This window comes from Choloepus didactylus, chromosome 17, assembly GCF_015220235.1.
Source record: "Choloepus didactylus isolate mChoDid1 chromosome 17, mChoDid1.pri, whole genome shotgun sequence".
In the NCBI taxonomy this organism is placed as follows: Eukaryota; Metazoa; Chordata; class Mammalia; order Pilosa; family Megalonychidae; genus Choloepus; species Choloepus didactylus.
In genome coordinates, this window is record NC_051323.1 from 53,079,329 (window position 1) to 53,100,517 (window position 21,189).

A 21,189-nucleotide genomic window follows, 5' to 3' on the forward strand; every position below is an offset into this window, starting at 1 on the left:
TTATTGTATGTTTGTTTTCTTTTTAACTTTTTTTTCATACAGTTGATTTAAAAAAGAAGGGAAAGTTAAAAAAAAAAAAAAAAAAAAAAAAAAAAGATGTAGTGCCCCCTTGAGGAGCCTGTGGAGAATGCAGGGGTATTCGCCTACCCCACCTCCATGGTTGCTAACATGACCACAGACATAGGGGACTGGTGGTTTGATGGGTTGAGCCCTCTACCATAAGTTTTACCCTTGGGAAGACGGTTGCTGCAAAGGAGAGGCTAGGCCTCCCTATATTTGTGCCTAAGAGTCTCCTCTTGAATGCCTCTTTGTTGCTCAGATGTGGCCCTCTCTCTCTGGCTAAGCCAACTTGAAAGGTGAAATCACTGCCCTCCCCCCTACGTGGGATCAGACACCCAGGGGAGTGAATCTCCCTGGCAACGTGGAATATGACTCCCGGGGAGGAATGTAGACCCGGCATCGTGGGACGGAGAACATCTTCTTGACCAAAAGGGGGATGTGAAAGGAAATGAAATAAGCTTCAGTGGCAGAGAGATTCCAAAACGAGCCGAGACATCACTCTGGTGGGCACTCTTACGCACACTTTAGACAACCCTTTTTAGGTTCTAAAGAATTGGGGTAGCTGGTGGTGGATACCTGAAACTATCAAACTACAACCCAGAACCCATGAATCTCGAAGACAGTTGTATAAAAATGTAGCTTATGAGGGGTGACAGTGGGATTGGGAAAGCCATAAGGACCAAACTCCACTTTGTCTAGTTTATGGATGGATGTGTAGAAAAGTAGGGGAAGGAAACAAACAGACAAAGGTACCCAGTGTTCTTTTTTACTTCAATTGCTCTTTTTCACTCTAATTATTATTCTTGTTATTTTTGTGTGTGTGCTAATGAAGGTGTCAGGGATTGATTTAGGTGATGAATGTACAACTATGTAATGGTACTGTAAACAATCGAAAGTACAATTTGTTTTGTATGACTGCGTAGTATGTGAATATATCTCAATAAAATGATGATAAAAAAATAAATAAATAAATAAATAAAATCTTCCCTAAAAAAAAAAAAAAATACAATTTACCATAAATGTTTTCACTTTATCCCTATATAATCACACATTTTCCAGTGTTCCAGAATATAAGCTTGGATGCTGTGTCTGCAGTTGATGAATCTTTGTATCCCTTGCAATGCCTAGCTTGTTTCTTTTATATAAAAGGTGCCCAATAAATATTTATTGAGAAATGGAATGAATGAATGATTGAATGAAGCAGCCAATCAATCAACCTACTACCTGATTATGGCTCACCATTTCTAGTGGACCCAAACATTATTGTAGGTCAATGCAACTGCCATCATTTCTCTGCTTGGACCAACATATTTTGCATGTTAACCTTTAAGATCTGAAAATATCCCGTTGATGATCTGTAACCTCTGTTAAAGATGGATGATTTTTCAGTCAAACTTGCCTCCTCAAGATGGAAATTACTTCTGAACTCTGGTTATCTCATTTTCTTATGCTTTGGTAAGCCTTTGTTTATATATCTTTTTATTTTACCCATTAGCTAAAATGCATGCAAAAGGTAAAAATCTAAGTTACATATAATTGGTTACAATAATACATCTAAGACCTTTATACTCTCCTTATTTTTAAAGAATCCCTCAATATACTCTTAAAGGATAGAAAAGGCAGTCTGACCCAGCGGTGTTGCTGCACACTCACAGCTTCCAACCTGTGGAAAATGTGCACCTTGATATCTCCAGAGTTGTGATCCTAACCAAGACCATCAAGATTAAAAAAGTAGTAAGAGATTAAGACCTTGCTACTCAATGTGCGGTTGCATAGAGAACACCTGAGGCTCATTAGAAATCTCAGGCTCATCACAGAATTACTGAATCAGAATCTACATTAACAATATCCCCAGACACACAGGATCTAAGAAAATAACCTACTATTTTGCCTCTTTTTTCCCCATATATCACTGGAATGAGGTAGCCAAAGTGATCCATTAAGCATCATTATGAACTAATGGATTTTTTTATATATTTGATGTATTGATTAGAGAAAAAGAACTTCACCTAAAAATAGCAAAACAACAGTGATTCCTGGGTTATAAGTGTGTCAGGCTGCAACATCCATCATTATCTTGTTGATATTAATGTTTGGGCTGTCAGGAAAGGGTTCTCTTTCCTCTCTCGTTGCTTTATGTCTCCATAAAGCTCAAAAAGAACAACCTTCTCAGATAACAGAAAGCTGTTGTTCTGTAGACTATATAAGAAGCAACTGGGCAAAAGGATGGTGGAATAGGAAGCTCCAGAAATCAGTCCTTCCACCAAAACAACTATTGGAATGACAGGAACTGTCTGAATCAACTATTTTGGAAGTCTGGAGTCTGGTGGAACACTGTACAGTGTCCAAAGAAGACCTGAAGAAAGAGGCTGGTAATTTCAGTAAATATTAGTGAATTTACCCCTCCTGCAGTGCCTACCATCCACCATCCCCCAACTGTATAGTAGGCAGTAGTGGATACTACCTCTTGGGCTCCTGGTGCAGCTTGCTAATGCCAGGGTGGGCTATAACGACCTAGTCCTCCAAAATATAGGGATGTGTGGTCTGATCACTGGTCACTGCTTTAGATTACATACTTCACATCGCTGGGGGACCAGTTCTGAGGGCAGCCATTGTTTCTAAAGCCCTTCAGCCAAAAGTGGTAGAGGAGTCTTAAAGAGGCAGTACCTTTTTTCTCCCTCTCTCTTCTCTTTCCACTCCCCACTTGAAGTAAGCAAAAGTAATTTGACAAGGTCACAAATTGACAGTTCTAGCCCTCAACAACAACAAAAAATGGTAGCACTCTCACAGGAGTGGGAGAACTGGATTTACAGAGTTATAACAGAATGTCCAGTTCTCAACAAAAAAATTACAAAACGCATGAAGAAACAAGAAAGTATGGCCTGTATACAGGGAAAAAAGGAATTTGCCAGAAACCATCCTTGAAAAAGCTCTTACAATGGAACAATTAGTCAAAGACTTTAAATCAACTGTCTTACATATGTTCAATGAGCTAAAGGACTCCACATAGAAAGAACTGAAAGAAATTCAGAAAGTGTTGTCTGAAGAAAATAAAGATTTGGAAATTATAAAAAGGAACCAAACAAATTTTGGAGCTGCAAAGTACAGTAGTTGCAATGAAAAACTCATTAGATGGATTCAACAGCAGATTTGAACTGGCAGAAGAAAGAATCAGCAAATTTGAAGACAGGAAAATTAAAATTTTCCAGTGTGAGGAGCAGAGAGAAGAAATAATGAAGAAAAATAAACAGAACTTGTGGGACTTATAGACACCATGAAGTGTACCAACATACACATCATTGGAGTCCCAGAAAAGATGAGAGGAAGGGAAAAAAAGTATTTGAAGATATAATGGTTGAAAACTTCCCAAATCTGATGAAAGACATGAATATACTCATCCAGGATACTGAATAAAATCCAAGCAGGATAGACTTTAAGAGATCTACACGAAGACACATTATAGCAAATTATCAAAATCCCAAGACAGATTTTCACTGGGAAAGAAGATGATGACAGTACAAGACTTTGGAAGTAGAGCAAGTGCTGCTTTCCTGTGGAACGTGCTTCAAGATCTAGCTGACCTCACTGTCTCCTACAGTTTGGGTTCTGCATTGAGTGCTTAGTGCTCAGATTGTCTGAGAGTGAAAAACAAGAGGAAGATGGTTAGTAGCAGAACTATTGACAATTCAGTCGCTGGAATTAGTGACCCTCAATGATGTAGCTATAGATTTTTCTGGGAAGAGTGGGCCTTGCTGGACACAACCCAGAGAAAGCTGTTCAGAGATGTTATGCTGGAGAATATCAATCATCTGGTGTCCATGGGGTATCAGCTCTACAAATCAGAAGTGCTTTCCCAGTTGGAACAAGGAGAGAAACTGTGGAAAGAAGAATTAGGATTTCTCCAAGGACAGAGTTCAGACAGGGAAGATGACCATAAAAAAGAAGAAATGATAACCATGCAACTTATCTGCAAGAAGGACACATCTACCATCCAATCAAAGCAGCAGATTCTTACCCTGGAGAGGATCCCTTTTAAAATAATTATTTGAGAGAAGATTGCATTCACTCCACATTGACTGATATGAGAAAGAAACACTATACAAAAAAAAAAAAAAACAATTTTGAAAAGCTCTCAGTTATCAGTCATTATTTTGTTGACAAAAGCAAATTAATAGTGAATATAAGTCATATGACTGTCATCTATGTGGAAAAGTCTTCAGAAGTAGTTCTGTCCTTAGACAACATGAGAAAATGCACTCTGGAGAGAAGCTATATGTCTGCCATTTATGTGAGAAAGACTTCACTGATAGTACTATCCTCAGACAACATGAGAGAACACACACTGGAGAGAAACTATATGTCTGCCCTCTATGTGGGAAATCCTTCAGTCAATGTGGTAACCGTAGGCAACATGAAAGAACTCACACTGGGAAGAAACCATATGTCTGCCATCTATGTGGGAAAGACTTCACTGACAGCTCTTCCATCAGAAGACATGAGAGAACTCACACAGGAGAGAAACCATATGTCTGCCATCTATGTGGGAAATCCTTCAGTCAATATGGTAACCTTAGGCAACATGAGAGAACTCACACTGGGGAGAAACCATATGTGTGCCATGTTTGTGGGAAAGACTTCACTGATAGTGCTATCCTCAGGCAGCATGAGATAACTAACACTGGGGAGAAAACATGTCTGCCATCTATGTGGGGAAACCTTTAGACATTATTCTGCCTTTAGACAACATCAGAGAACTCATTAAATATGTTCTGCATATGGAAGAGTCTTCAGCCACAGTTCTATCCTTTAAAAAAAAAAATGAAAGAACTCACACAGGAGTGTAATTGTCGATGTAATCATTGTGTAAATGCCTTTATTTATGATCTTTCCTTAAATAACATGATTGTACTATCCTGGAAGGAATCCTATGTCTATAATTACCTACAATAGATTTCAGCTGAGCTCCAGCCTTGCGTGTACATAGCTCGGAGTAGGAATAACTCCTAAGCCAGAAAACCACATAGAAAAGTCTTTACCAGGAGGAGGAAACTCTAGGAGAATAAGCGATAATTTTTGATGGAGTAGTTACTCATGAAAAAACATGAGAAATCCTTTACTTACTGAGCAATGTGTGGAATATATGTGAAGTTTTGCATTGTATAAAACATTCTCTGTATATATAGAATGAAGAAAAGTTTTTGGTGGTTTTGAACTTATTCATCTATGTTTAATTTCTCATACTGAGGAAATGTCAAACCTAAAATCAAAGTGAAAAAGTGTTCAGCTGGAGTTCACATCAGGAATACCAGACTGGGAAAAAAATCTCACAAGAATGCTTTACAACAAAATTCAGCCATGAATTCAGAGTTTGCCTAATAACCTATTAATGAAAAATAAGTTAAAATGTAGGATTGTAAAGTGATGTAGGACTTCTGAATTCAGAATTTTGTAATGAGTTGTAGCCAAGGAAATCCAAGTTCTTTTCAATGGATTAGTACTTGCAAATACTTATGAAGTAAAAGCTATGGCTGAAAATTCTATAACATTGGTAAGCTTCTATTTTTTCATACAACTCTAAACATAATTATGATGTCTAGGTTAAATCAGAAAATAACTTTGAATGTTAACTGAAAAATGTACAACCCAAGGTGATGTGTCATAAATTTTATATACTGTTATCAGGTATGTACACAGCAATAATGAACAGAATGTAGATAAATAACAGGTAACTTGGGAGTCATTCCTTGTGATACAGACATTTTCCCTTTACAGTGTCTTTATTGGTCTTGTAACTAAAAATGGAATAAAAATTAAATTTTAAAACAAAATTTTTTAAAAATCCAAAAACAGGGGATTTTGAAAGCAGCAAAAGAGAAGCAACTTGTCACATACAAGTGATCCCCAAAAAGAGTAACAGCAGATTTCTCATCAGAAACCATGGAGGCCAGGGGACAGTAGGATGGCATATTTAAAGTACTTTTTTTAAAAAACTGTCAACTAAGAAGTCTGTGTCCAGAAAAATTATCTTTCAAAAATGAAGAAGACATTAAGACATTTACAGACAAACAAAAACTGAAAGAGTTCATTACCAGAAGACTTGCTCTATAAGAAATGCTAATGGGAGTCCTTCAGGCTGAAATAAAAGGAGAAATAAAGAACACTGGTAAAGTTTACTATAATGGTGAACATAAAATGGTACTTTGGGTTTATAATTCTTTTTCCCCCCATATGACTTAACAGGCACATGTTAAAATAACATTTTAAATCTGTGTTAATGGACGTAGAAATTTATAAAGATGCAATCTGAGACAATAACTATGTAAAAGGAGGGGGGAGATATATAGAAGTAGAGAGTTTTTATACTACTGAATCTAGGTTGATACTAGTCAAACTGGGTTGTTATTAGTTTGTTGTTCATTATAATTACAAAGGCAACCACTAAGAAAATAACTGAAAAATACAGAGAAATGGAAAGAAGAGGAAATCAAAATGGTACACTCACAAAATCATCTATATACAAAAAAGGCAGTAATGGAGTAATTGAAGAACAAAAACCATACAGAAAAAAAGCTAAGTGGCAGAAGTAAACCTATAATTCTAAGTTATTACCTTAAATGTCAGTGGATTAAATTCACATATTTAAAGTCAATGATGAGCTGATTGGATGAAACAGCATAATCCGTCTATATCCTGTCAACGAGAGATTTGCTTTAGGTTAAACGCACACACACACACACAAAGAGGTTGAAAGTAAAATGATGGAAAAGGATATTCCATGCAAACAGTAATCAAAAGAGAGCCAGAGTGGCTATATTTTTATCAAGCAAAACAGACTTTAAGTCATAAAAGATTACAAAAGAAAAAGTAGAATATTATATATTGATAAAAGTTTCAATACAGGAAGAAGATATAATGATTATAAACATATATGCACCCCACAACAGAGGCCCAAAATATATGTAGCAAAAATGGACAGAATGGAAGGGAAAAATACGTAATTCTACGATAATTGTTGGAGACTTCAGTAGACCACTTTCAATAATTGACACAACATCTAAACAGAAGATCAATAAGGAAATAGAGGACTGGAACAATAGTAGAAACCAATTAGACCTAACGGACATATGTAGAACACTTCGCTAAACAACAGCCTAATGCACATTCTTCTCAAGTACACAGGGAACATTTTCCAGAATAGACCATATGTTAAGTCACAAATATAATCTTAAAAAAAAATTAAAAACCTTGAAATCATTCGAAGTGTCTATTCAGACCACAAGGAATAAAGCTAGAAATCAATAACAGAAGGAAAACAGGAAAATTTACAAATATTTGGAAAATAAATACCACACTATTAAACAACCAATGGATCAAAGAAGAAATCACAAGAATTAGAAAATATATTGAAATGTACAAAAATGAAAACACATCATACTAAAACTTGTATACAGCGAAGGCAGTGCTCAAGGAAATATATAGCTCTAAATGCCTATTAAAAATGAAGACGATCACAAATCTATAACTTAACTTGCTACCTAAAGAAACTAGGACAAGAAGAGCAAACTAAACTCTTAAAGTTAGTAGAAGAAAGGAAATAGTGAAGATTAGAGAAAATGAAATAGAGAATAGAAAATCAATAGAGAGAATCAACCAAACCAAAAGTTGGTTTTTTGATAAGATCAATAAAATCAACAAATCTTTAGCCAGACTGGCAAAGAAACATAGAGGACACAAATAACTAAAATCAGGAATGAAAGTGGGGTCATTACTGCCCACCTTACAAAAATGAAAAGGATTATAATAGGGTACTATGAATAATTGTATGCTAGAAAATTAGAAAACCTAGATGAAATGGACAAATTCATACAAACATACAAATTACCTAATCTGACACAAGATGAAACAGAAAATCTCAACAGACTTATAACAAGTAAAGAGATTGAATCAGTAATTAAAAGCCTTCCAACAATAGCTAGAAGTAAATACCTGACACTATCAAATTCCAACCCAGTAGCCTTGACTCTTGAAGACGATTGTATAGCTATGTAGCTTACAAGGGGTGACAGTGTGATTGTGAAAACCTTGTGGATCACACTCCCTTTATCCAATATATGGATGGATGAGTAGAAAAATGGGGACAAAAACTAAATGAAAAATAGGGCGGGATGGGAGGGGTGATTTGGGTGTCCTTTTTTACTTTTATTTTTTATTCTTATTTTTATTCTTTCTGGTGTAAGGAAAATGTTCAAAAATAGATTGGGGTGATGAATGCACAACTATATGAATGTACTGTGAACAGTTGATTGTACACCATGGATGACTGTATGGTATGTGAATATACCTCAATAAAACTGAATTAAAAATAAATTCTTCTGGTTCTGTGACTTGCAGGTTTCTTATTGTTTAATAGAAAATAAGTTGATTGGAGAGACAGTGCTGAGAATTTGCACTGAGTAGAGCTTTGCAGTGTAGAAAGTGATTGCTTTTTGTCCAAGTGTACTCCATTCTCCATGCTGTTTCTTACTGTTTCAGTGTTTCTTACTCCCTTTTCCTTCCTTCAATATCCTATCCCTCTTTATCAGTTGCTTCTCTGATCTGCACCTACACCAATAAACTTTTCTTTTTCTTTGGAACATATCAAATACTTCATTTGCCTTAATACTTTTTGGTTGCAAAGTTTTTGTAAATTTCACATGAATTTGCATTAGATAAAAACAAAACACATTTAAATAGGCCAATAGGCAGGTATCAGTGTAAGTCCATTTACTTTGTAACACTACACATAGAGTCTGGAAATTTTAGAATTTGATGCAAACTCATTTGAGGGCCATAAGCTTCTTCTAATTAAATCACCAACTATTATAAGTGAGTATGACTCAGTCCAGGTTCCATAAATGTGTGGCTTAAAAAGTGGATGATATCAAAATTATGTTTGTTTTTATTCCAATAAAGTCATTTAAAAATAATATCTAGGGCCTCAGGGCATTTAGAGCCCTGAAAAGTTTTCCTAACTGCTGGGCATACAAATTTTGAAACAAGTGACAGTAATTAAGACTAAATGGGAACAAGCTTCTGTTACCAGGGCAATTTTCATGACCTAAAATGAATTTAGGGTACAGGATGTTTTTTCCTTCTTCCTAGATGGCCATTGTAGAAAAAAAGAGAAATTATTTCAGAGTTGTCACCCTGGCAGGGACACCTACAGGGACAGAGAGGGGAGGCAGGAGGAGCCGGCTCGTGCTGCATGTCCATCCGTTGACTCTGGCCATAGCCACTGGCGATCTCAGGACTGTTTGGAGAATGAAATCCTTCAGGGGAAGGTGCTTTGAGAAGTATGAGGGTCAAGTTGTAGAAGAAGAGTATCACATCTACCCGTCTGATTCTTTTTGGGTTGGCTACACTAAAGTTCTGGAGGACAGGGCCTGAGTTTTCTCTCGGATTAGCTGTGTTGTAACGGGAGCGCTCGCTCAGCTGCCTGCGCCCCCGCCCCCGCTTTGTCCTCTCGTGGGAGGGATCCTGACGGTGATGCAGGAAGCCATAAGGTGCACCAGGTATAAAAGACTAACAGAGTGGAGTTTTGCTGAGGGAAGAGTGTCTCTGAGTGGTGTCCAGCTCTCCCAGGAGGGATGGCGACAGCAGCGTGTGCCCCTCTACCAGGACGGTTGCTAGTCCTTCCAGGCTCACGCACCCTTGAGGACATCTAAGTGTCGCTCAACCCCTGATGCAGAATGCTTTGGTATCTTTGATAAGCAGAGTTACTATAGGTCCCAGCTTACCCGGAACAGCTCTGGTTTGCGCCTGGTGTTCTGATTTGGATGATAAATAATCTGGTCTTTCAAATTATAAGTGAATCTTGGGGTTTGTTGCCATTCAGATGTTTTTCCAGTTTCTCAAATCTGCATTTCTTACCCACCCTCAGTTGTGACTCTTGAGTGGCAGTAGTTCTTCTTAAAGGTTTACTGACGCTAATCTCATTTACAGTTTTACCTCTTAGAATAGTTTAAATAGGGCCCAGCAAAAAGTGGAAGAAATAATTGTATGATACTCTCTTCTCAAGGGGGAAAATAAACAGTTTTCATGTTCCATGATTAATGCAGCAACATTTTTTAATACAGTGTTTCTTTTGGTATGACAGGATTTACAAGTGCAAAGTTGCCAATTAAAATTCCTTTAGAAAAATGAAAGAAGCACATATTTTTTTGTATCATACATAATTAAATATGAATTATTTAAAATTCATAGTTAACATTTAAGCCTTGTCTTTTTGATAGTTCAGAGAAATAATCAAATATTATTTTACAGTGTATTCACAGAGATGTAAAACCTGAAAATATTCTGATAACTAAGCAAGGAATAATCAAGATCTGTGACTTTGGGTTTGCACGAATTCTGAGTAAGTAGCAATTTTTTACTAACTTTGTCCAATTCAGATAACTATGCTATGATATACTTTAAATTCTTTCTTTAGATATTAAATGTGTGTTAATTATTCTTCAAAAAGAATTCTTCTGTTGTTATTCTTCTAAGAGGAAAATCTCATTTTAATCTTTTAGTCACTATATTAGTTTGCACTTCAACTCCATTCTGTTCAAAAAGAGTTTATTGGATGTCATGTTTATGTGCTTTGCCATGTAGCAGAGGAAAAGTATTACAAGATGCATTTCTGCTCTTTATGCACTTATAATCTGAAGGGGAAGGAACAATTAAAACAAGATGATTGGCAATAAAATGCTAAAGTGAAGGTCCACACAGTTCCCTTAGGAGAGTTATTAATGTGAGCTAGAGTGGTTGGAAAAAACTTCATGGAGCTGGTGAGACTAGAAGAGTAAAATGGGAATTAAAGAGAGAAGATTCAGAGGCAGCGCAGTAAAGAAGAAAATCATCCCAAGCAGGGAAGAACTGAAGGGAAAAGGGGACAAATAACCATTTCTCTGTGAGTCTAAAACTTTGCAGTAGGCAAAAACACACATATTAGAAATATATGCATTGCAATATGGGTATGTTCATAACAGTGTCCTTGTATAACCCAAACACAGGTAACTTGACAGTGTATTTGGAAGGGTTGGACCAAAACAAAAACTGATATAAGCCTTCTGAGATTCCTTTCCTTTGCAGTGTAGATATGGGATCCTAATGATAATTGTTCTCTGTGCCATGTCATTGAAAAGAGAAATGGACAAACACTGAAGGATGTTTGAGCAAATAAAGGTATATCCACATCATGAAATATTACGCAGCTATTAGAGGTGATGTTTACAGAGTTTTTAGTGACATGGGAAAATGTTTAAGTTGTGGTAAATGAAAAAGGAAAGCTAAAATTTACTTATATAGTATGATCTCAACTATGCCTATTAAAAATGCCTGGAATACAGATGACCCTTAATTTAGGAAATAAGTGGATAATATTCATTCAGTACTTCCTATAGCTTTATATTATAAATTCATTCATTTTGTTTTTCCAAGAAATCCATTTTATACTTCAAAAAATACCCAAGTTGGTAAAAAAAAAAAAAAAAAGAAAGACCCTACAAATATACATCATCACAAACATTAAGAACATAAAAGAAACATTTCATATGAAAGCTACCTCATAAATGTTCCTTTGGGAGATTTTTCCCCACATTCAGGCAATGCTTCTGAAAATACCAATCCATTAAATTTTTCCTTGAATATTCATTTTTGCTTTCCTGCTGAATCCTCCTTTAGCAAACACAGTCATTTTTTCTCTGCATGCAGAACCCTAAAACTGAGTTCAAAATTAGGGTCGTCTCAGAAGTTTTCATTCCATGAACACTTCCAAAATCTGACTGGTGAACGCACAGTGGCAATTTCAATAATATCTTTTGCCATGAGTTATTTTTGAAAAAAAGCTATAGTGCAAGTCACTGCCAACTTGTTGGTGTTGGCTAAAAAACTCAGCAAGATGTGAACTCAGGCAGTGGTCAGTTTGGTCTGTTATAAATACTGATTTGGTCATTGCTGAGGTCATTGCAGATCATTTATGATAAGAAAGGCAAAAGCAGAGGCACCATGAAGCCATTCTGTGCTAAAATGCTAACATTGGCTCAGGAGACCTAACCACATAAAAAATTTAAGCTCCTCTAAAATGCATTAGAGAGAAACAGAGGGAGAGAGAGAGATACACAGAGATAATACAATTTTAAAGCAAATACAAGGGAGAGAATATTTCAAAATTAACAGCTTGATATAAAAGAACTGGTGTAAATTGATAAGAAATAAACACTAAAATTCTGATTTTAAAATTAGCAATATATCAACAGGCAATTTGCAGAAAAAATAAATGGCTAATAAACATGAAATAATCTTCCACCTCAGTGATTATCAAAGAAATGAAAATTAAAATACTACTTGTCACCCTTCAAGCTGGCAGAGATTTTTAAAACAATAGTTTCTCAAAGCTCACCAGATTGTTTTCAGTGGGAACACAGTTTGGCTCAAATCCTTGGGAAAGTATAATTATAGTATTATTTCCTCAATTGTAACAAAGGTACCACACTAATGCAGAGTGTTAATAAAAAGGAAAACTGTGTGTGTGTGAGGGGGGTATGGTGGGTTGAAACTATATGTACCCTAGAAAAACATGTTCTTAAATCTAATCCAATCCTGTGGGTGGGAACCCATTGTAAGTAGGACCTTTCAATGAGGCTACTTCAGTTAAGGTGTGAACCACCTCCTTCAGGATGTGTCTTAATCCTCTTACTGGAGTCCTTTGTAAACAGAATGAATAAAGAGAGAGAAAGCCATGGAAGCAAGAAGCTGAAATTAACCAAACATGGAAGAGAAGGGAGAGACCAGCAGACACTGCCATGTGACAGAGGAGTCAAGGATCACCAGCAGCCAGTCTTCTGGAAGAAAGAATCACCTTGACAATGCCTTGATTTGGACATTTTCCCAGACTCTACCCATAAACGAATAAATTCCCATTGCTTAAGCCAAACCATTTCATGGTATTTGCTTTAAGCAACCTAGGAAACTAAAACAGATTTCAGTACCAGGAGAGTTGGAATGCTGCTACTGCAAATACCTGGAAACGGGTTTGGAATTGGGTAGTGAGCAGAAGCTGGAAAAATTGTGAAGCACTTGATAAAAAAGGCGTAGCTTGCTTTGAAGAGACTGTTGGTAGAAATATGAATGCCAAGGGTACTTCCAATAACACCTGAGAAAAAAATTACGAATGTGTTATTGGAAACTGGAGGAAAGGTGATCCTTGTTTTAAAGTGGCAGAGAACATGGCAAAATTGAGTTTTAATATCAGATGGAAGGCAGAATTTGAAACAATGAGCTTCAGTATTTAGCTGAGGAGATTTCCAAGCTAAATGTAGAAAGTGCAGCCTGGTTTCTCCTTGCAGCTTGTAGTAAAATGCAAGAAGAGAGAGATAAGCTGAGAAATGAATTACTGGGTACAAAGAAACCAGAAATTGACAGTTTAGAAAATTCTAATCTTCCAGAAAGCAAGTCCCCAGAGAATAGTGCTCCATGTGAAGGTTTAACTGAACATTGAACCAGTCAGCCATTTCAGTGCATGTCAGGATTGGAGGTGCAGTTATCCAGGAAGGATCTGTGGAAAATCCTACTGTCTGATGGTTTGGACCCCTGTGTACTACATGCAAAACTGACAACCTTTTTGCAAGATATGTATGAATGGAACCACTGACAGCCTGGACTAAAAGGAACAGAAAAGGGAAAAATTGAAGGAAAAATAACATCTAGGGCAGAACCATGGTAGCTGTTCCGGTTTCCTAATGCTGCCGTTATGCAAAATGCCAGAACTGGATTCGCTTATATAAAGGGATTTATTTGATTACAAATTTACGGTTTTAAGTCCATAAAAGTGTCCATACTAAGGCATCAACAAGAGGATACCTTCACTGAAGAAAGGCTGAGGGCATCTGGAACACCTCTGTCAGCTGGGAAGGCACATGACCAGCATCTGCTGGTCCTTTGCTCCTGGGTTGCATTTCAAAATGGCTTTCTCCAAAATGTCTCTGGGCATCTGTCTCTCTTAGCTTCTCTCAGTTCTCTGCTTGGTACTCCTGGGTGTTTCTCCCTAAGCGTCTGTGGGTCCTCTCTTAGCTTCTCTAGGGCAAACTCTAGGCCTCATCTCTTAGCTTACCATCCAAACGTCTTACTGTCTGCATCTCTCAGCATCTCCAAGCGTCTGGGTCTGTGTTGGCCTTAGCTTCTTCCAGGGACAAACTCTGGATTACGTATCTTAGCCTCTCTCCAAAATGTCTCTCTCAGTTTCTCTGAGCTCCTTCTCTCCGTGAGCTCTCCTGAAGTACTCCAGTGAACTAATCACTAGATGTGTGGGATCACACCTCCATGGAAATAATCTAATAAAAGGTCTCACCCACAGTTGGGTGGTTCACGTCTCCATGGAAACAAGCTAAGCAAAAGATCCCACCTTAATCAAAAGAATAAGTCTGCCCCCACAAAATTGCATTAAAGAACATTGCTTTTGTGGGGAACATAGTACATTCAAACCAACACAGTAGCTGAGGTCTGGACTGAAGATCCTCTCAGGCCAAGAGAGCGGGCCCACACATGTGGAAAAGGTGAGTCTTCCCCAGAGCGGAGAGGATGGGCCTTCCACCCCATTGTTCAGAAAGAGTGTTACCACTCCAGTATTCTCAGAGGTTGAAGCCTATTCCGGGGATTGCAAAGAGTCTGGCTGCCACCCCAGTTTTCTCAGAAGGTAGAGCCTATTCCCCAGGGATTGTGGAGAGTCTGGCCATCAGCCCAGTGTTCTCAGAGGGTGGAGCCTTCACCCATGTTTGGGGAGAGCATGGCCACTGCACAAGCACTTAGCAAGGATGGGGCTACTCCTCCATCAGACTTGGAAGACAAACATTGTTCCATAGGTGACTCTCAGACCTTGAAATCTAGTGGAGTATGCAGTATAGGGTTTTGGAATTGAGACCTACAAACCCTGTTTTCCTTCCAGTTTCTCCCTGTGGGAGCTGGAATGTTTATCCTATGCCTGGCCCTCCTTTGTATATTGGAAGCAGGTAACTTGTCCTCTACGTTTCAGGTCCACAGATAGGGGATAACTGTGTCCCAGGACAGACCATACCTATAACCAATTTTGATGACACTTTGTACTTAGCATTGTTACTGAAGTAACTTAAGGCTTTTGGATATTGTGACAGAATGAATGTATTTTGTATATGGAAACAACATGTCTTTTGTGGGTCCAGTGGTGATTTGAAGCTATATGTACCGCAGAAAAACACGTTCTTAAATACAATCCATTCCTGTGGTAGTAAACCCATTGTAAGAAGGGTCTTTTGATGAGGCTACTTCAGTTAAGGTGTGACCCCCCTCATTCAGTATGAGTTTTAATCCTCTTACTGGAGTCCTTTATAAATGGAATGAATACAGAGAGGGAGGAGAGAAAGCCATAGAAGCCAGAAGCTGAAATCAACCAAACATGGAAGAAAAGGGAGAGACCAGCAGACACTGCCAAGTGACAGAGGACCCAAGGATGAGCAGCAGCCAGTCTTCGGGAAGAAAGCATCGCCTTGACGATGCCTTGATTTGGACATTTTCCTGGACTCTACCCATAAACGACTAAATTCCCATTCCTTAATCTGAACCATTTCATGGTATTGCTTTGAGCAATCTAGGAAACTAAAACAGGAGGTATAGGGAAACTCTGTATTTTCTGCATGATTTTTCTGTAAACGTACAACTTTTCTAACAAACAAAAAAACTGAATAGAGATATCAGCAGTCACATACTGGGGGGAAAAGATTCTGGCATTCTGGCAGGTTGTAAAAACAAAAACAAACAACTCACAAATAAAACTCCAAACAAAAACTTTTTAAAAAGCGCCCTTTGAACCTTTAATTCCACTTTTAGGAACTCCCATAAGCCAAGATACTACCCCCAAAAAACATATTGTAATGTTTATTGTAGAATAATTTATTACTGGGGAAAAAATTGGAAGATACCTAAATGTTCAGAAATAAAGAAACGGCTAAAGAATTTATCTCATTTAATATTACACATTAACAGTTATGTTTTGAAGAATTTTAATGACATGAGAAATGCTGATGCTCCCACTGTGGGGCTAACTGAAAAAGAATATAGAACTGCATGTGGGGGAGGCGGGGCAAGATGGCAGACTGGTGAGCTGTATGTTTTAGTTACTCCTCCAGGAAAGTAGGTAGAAAGCCAGGATCTGCGTGGACTGGACACCACAGAGCAATCTGACTTTGGGCATACTTCATACACCACTCACGAAAACGTCGAACTGCTGAGATCAGCGAAATCTGTAACTTTTTGTGGCCAGGGGACCCGCACCCCTCCCTGCCAGGCTCAGTCCCGTGGGAGGAGGGGCTGTCAGCTCCAGGAAGGAGAAGGGAGAACTGCAGTGGCAGCCCTTATCGGAAACTCATTCTACTGATCCAAAGTCCAACCATAGATAGACTGAGACCAGACACCAGAGAATCTCAGAGCAGCCAGCCCAGCAGACAGGAGACAGGCATAGAAAAAAACAACACGAAAAACTCCAAAATAAAAGCGGAGGATTTTTGGAGTTCTGGTGAACATAGAAAGGGGAAGGGCAGAGCTCAGGCCCTGAAGTTCATATGCAAATCCTGAAGAAAAGCTGATCTCTCTGCCCTGTGGACCTTTCCTTAATGGCCCTAATTGCTTTGTCTCTTAGCATTTCAATAACTCATTAGATCTCTGAGGAGGGCCCTTTTTTTTTTTCTTTTTTTTTTTTTTAAATCCTTTTTTCTTTTTCTAAAACAATTACTCTAAGAAGCCCAATACAGAAAGCTTCAAAGACTTGCAATTTGGGCAGGTCAAGACAAGAGCAGAACTAAGAGAGCTCTGAGACAAAAGGCAATAATCCAGTGGCTGAGAAAATTCACTAAACACCACAACTTCCCAAGAAAAGGGGGGTGTCCGCTCACAGCCATCATCCTGGTGGACAGGAAACACTCTTGCCCATCGCCAGCCCCATAGCCCAGAGCTGCCCCAGGCTACCCAGTGTGACGGAAGTGCTTCAAATAACAGGCACACACCACAAAACTGGGCGTAGACATTAGCCTTCCCTGCAACCTCAGCTGATTGTCCCAGAGTTGGGAAGGTGGAGCAGTGTGAATTAACAAAGCCCCATTCAGCCATCATTGCAGCAGACTGGGAGCCTTCCTACACAGCCCAGCAGCCCAGAACTGCCCTGGAGGGACGGCACTCACCTGTGACATAGCACAGTCATCCCTCAACAGAGGACCAGGGGGTGCACGGCCTGGAAGAGGGGCCCACTTGCAAGTCTCAGGAGCCATACGCCAATACCAAGGACTTGTGGGTCAGTGGCAGAGACAAACTGTGGCAGGACTGAACTGAAGGATTAGACTATTGCAGCAGCTTTAAAACTCGAGGATCACCAGGGAGATTTGATTGTTAGAGCCACCCCCACTCCCTGACTGCCCAGAAACACGCCCCATATACAGGGCGGGCAAAACCAACTACACACGCAAGCTTGGTACACCAATTGGACCCCACAAGACTCACTCTCCCACTCACCACAAAGGCTAAGCAGGGGAGAACTGGCTTGTGGAGAACAGGTGGCTCGTGGACACCACCTGCTGGGTAGTTAGAGACAGTGTACTCCACGAAGCTGTAGATCTGATAAATTAGAGATAAGGACTTCAATTGGTCTACAAATCCTAAAAGAGCCCTATCAAGTTCAGCAAATGCCAAGAGGCCAAAAACTACAGAAAATTATAAACCATATGAAAAAACCATACGATATGGACAACCCAAGCCCAAGCACCCAAATCAAAAGATCAGAAGAGACACAGCACCTAGACCAGCTACTCAAAGAACTAAAGATGAACAATGAGACCATAGTACAGGATACAAAGGATATCAAGAAGACCCTAGAAGAGCATAAAGAAGACATTGCAAGACTAAATAAAAAAATAGATGATCTTATGGAAATTAAAGAAACTGTTGACCAAATTAAAAAGATTCTGGACACTCATAGTACAAGACTGGAGGAAGTTGAACAACGAATCAGTGACCTGGAAGATGACAGAATGGAAAATGAAAGCATCAAAGAAAGAATGGGGAAAAAAATTGAAAAAATCGAAATGGACCTCAGGGATATGATAGGTAATATAAAACGTCCGAATGTAAGACTCATTGGTGTTCCAGAAGGGGAAGAAAAGGGTAAAGGTCTAGGGAGAGTATTCAAAGAAATTGTTGGGGAAAACTTCCCAAATCTTCTAAACAACATAAATACACAAATCATAAATACTCAGCGAACTCCAAATAGAATAAATCCAAATAAACCCACTCCGAGACATATTCTGATCACACTGTCAAACACAGAAGAGAAGGAGCAAGTTCTGAAAGCAGCAAGAGAAAAGCAATTCACCACATACAAAGGAAACAGCATAAGACTAAGTAGTGACTACTCAGCAGCCACCATGGAGGCGAGAAGGCAGTGGCATGATATATTTAAAATTCTGAGTGAGAAAAATTTCCAGCCAAGAATACTTTATCCAGCAAAGCTCTCCTTCAAATCTGAGGGAGAGCTTAAATTTTTCACAGACAAACAAATGATGAGAGAATTTGCTAACAAGAGACCTGCCCTACTCGAGATACTAAAGGGAGCCCTACAGACAGAGAAACAAAGAAAGGACAGAGAGACTTGGAGAAAGGTTCAGTACTAAAGAGATTCAGTATGGGTACAATAAAGGATATTAATAGAGAGAGGGGAAAAATATGACAAACATAAACCAAAGGATAAGATGGCTGATTCAAGAAATGCCTTCACGGTTATAACGTTGAATGTAAATGGATTAAACTCCCCAATTAAAAGATATAGATTCGCAGAATGGATCAAAAAAAATGAACCATCAATATGTTGCACACAAGAGACTCATCTTAGACACAGGGACACAAAGAAATTGAAAGTGAAAGGATGGAAAAAAATATTTCATACAAGCTACAGCCAAAAGAAAGCAGGTGTAGCAATATTAATCTCAGATAAAATAGACTTTAAATGCAGGGATGTTTTGAGAGACAAAGAAGGCCACTACATACTAATATAAGGGGCAATTCAACAAGAAGAAATAACAATCGTAAATGTCTATGCACCCAATCAAGGTGCCACAAAATACATGAGAGAAACACTGGCAAAACTGAAGGAAGCTAATGAAGGTGTCAGGGATTGATTTGGGTGATGAATGTACCACTATGTAATGGTACTGTAAACAATCGAAAGTACAATTTGTTTTGTATGACTGCGTGGTATGTGAATATATCTCAATAAAATGAAGATAAAAAAAAAAAAACTGAAGGAAGCAATTGATGTTTCCACAATAATTGTGGGAGACTTCAACACATCACTCTCTCCTATAGATAGATCAACCAGACAGAAGACCAATAAGGAAATTGAAAACCTAAACAATCTGATAAATGAATTAGATTTAACAGACATATACAGGACATTACATCTCAAATCACCAGGATACACATACTTTTCTAGTGCTCACGGAACTTTCTCCAGAATAGATCATATGCTGGGACATAAAACAAGCCTCAATAAATTTAAAAAGATTGAAATTATTCAAAGCACATTCTCTGACCACAATGGAATACAATTAGAAGTCAATAACCATCAGAGACTTAGAAAATTCACAAATACCTGGAGGTTAAACAACGCACTCCTAAACAATCAGTGGGTTAAAGAAGAAATAGCAAGAAAAATTGCTAAATATATAGAGACGAATGAAAATGAGAACACAACATACCAAAACCTATGGGATGCAGCAAAAGCAGTGCTAAGGGGGAAATTTATAGCACTAAACGCATATATTAAAAAGGAAGAGAGAGCCAAAATCAAAGAACTAATGGATCAACTGAAGAAGCTAGAAAATGAACAGCAAACCAATCCGAAACCAAGTACAAGAAAAGAAATAACAAGGATTAAAGCAGAAATAAATGAAATAGAGAACAAAAAAACAATAGAGAGGATAAATATCACCAAAAGTTGGTTCTTTGAGAAGATCAACAAGATTGACAAGCCCCTAGCTAGACTGACAAAATCAAAAAGAGAGAAGACCCATATAAACAAAATAATGAATGAAAAAGGTGACATAACTGCAGATCCTGAAGAAATTAAAAAAATTATAAGAGGATACTATGAACAACTGTACGGCAACAAACTGCATAATGTAGAGGAAATGGACAATTTCTTGGAAACATATGAACAACCTAGACTGACCAGAGAAGAAATAGAAGACCTCAACCAACCCATCACAAGCAAAGAGATCCAATCAGTCATCAAAAATCTTCCCACAAATAAATGCCCAGGGCCAGATGGCTTCACAGGGGAATTCTACCAAACTTTCCAGAAAGAACTGACACCAATCTTACTCAAACTCTTTCAAAACATTGAAGAAAATGGAACACTACCTAACTCATTTTATGAAGCTAACATCAATCTAATACCAAAACCAGGCAAAGATGCTACAAAAAAGGAAAACTACCGGCCAATCTCCCTAATGAATATAGATGCAAAAATCCTCAACAAAATACTTGCAAATCGAATCCAAAGACACATTAAAAAAATCATACACCATGACCAAATGGGGTTCATTCCAGGCATGCAAGGATGGTTCAACATAAGAAAATCAATCAATGTATTACAACACATTAAAAATTCAAAAGGGAAAAATCAAATGATCATCTCAATAGATGCTGAAAAAGCATGTGACAAAATCCAACATCCCTTTTTGATAGAAACACTTCCAAGGTAGGAATTGAAGGAAACTTCCTCAATATGATAAAGAGCATATATGAAAAACCCACAGCCAGCATAGTACTCAATGGTGAGAGACTAAAAGCCTTCCCTCTAAGATCAGGAACAAGACAAGGATGCCCGCTGTCACCACTGTTATTCAACATTGTGCTGGAAGTGCTAGCCAGGGCAATCCGGCAAGACAAAGAAATAAAAGGCATTCAAATTGGAAAAGAAGTAAAACTGTCACTGTTTGCAGATGATATGATCTTATATATGGAAAACCCTGAGAAATCAACGATACGGCTACTAGAGCTAATAAACAAATTTAGCAAAGTAGCGGGATA

The 21,189-nt window shown here is 38.2% G+C and overlaps 1 protein-coding gene across 4 annotated transcripts in view; it reads left to right on the forward strand.

Moving 5' to 3' along the window:
* The window catches only part of CDKL4 (cyclin dependent kinase like 4), a 75,547-nt gene that overhangs the window by 34,352 nt on the left and 20,006 nt on the right, over window positions 1–21,189 (forward strand). For all 4 annotated transcript variants that reach the window (XM_037807551.1, XM_037807549.1, XM_037807552.1 and 1 more), the window contains exon 5: window positions 10,363–10,453. In XM_037807551.1, the coding sequence (XP_037663479.1) occupies window positions 10,363–10,453 (91 nt within the window). The remainder of the gene's footprint in view (window positions 1–10,362; window positions 10,454–21,189) is intronic.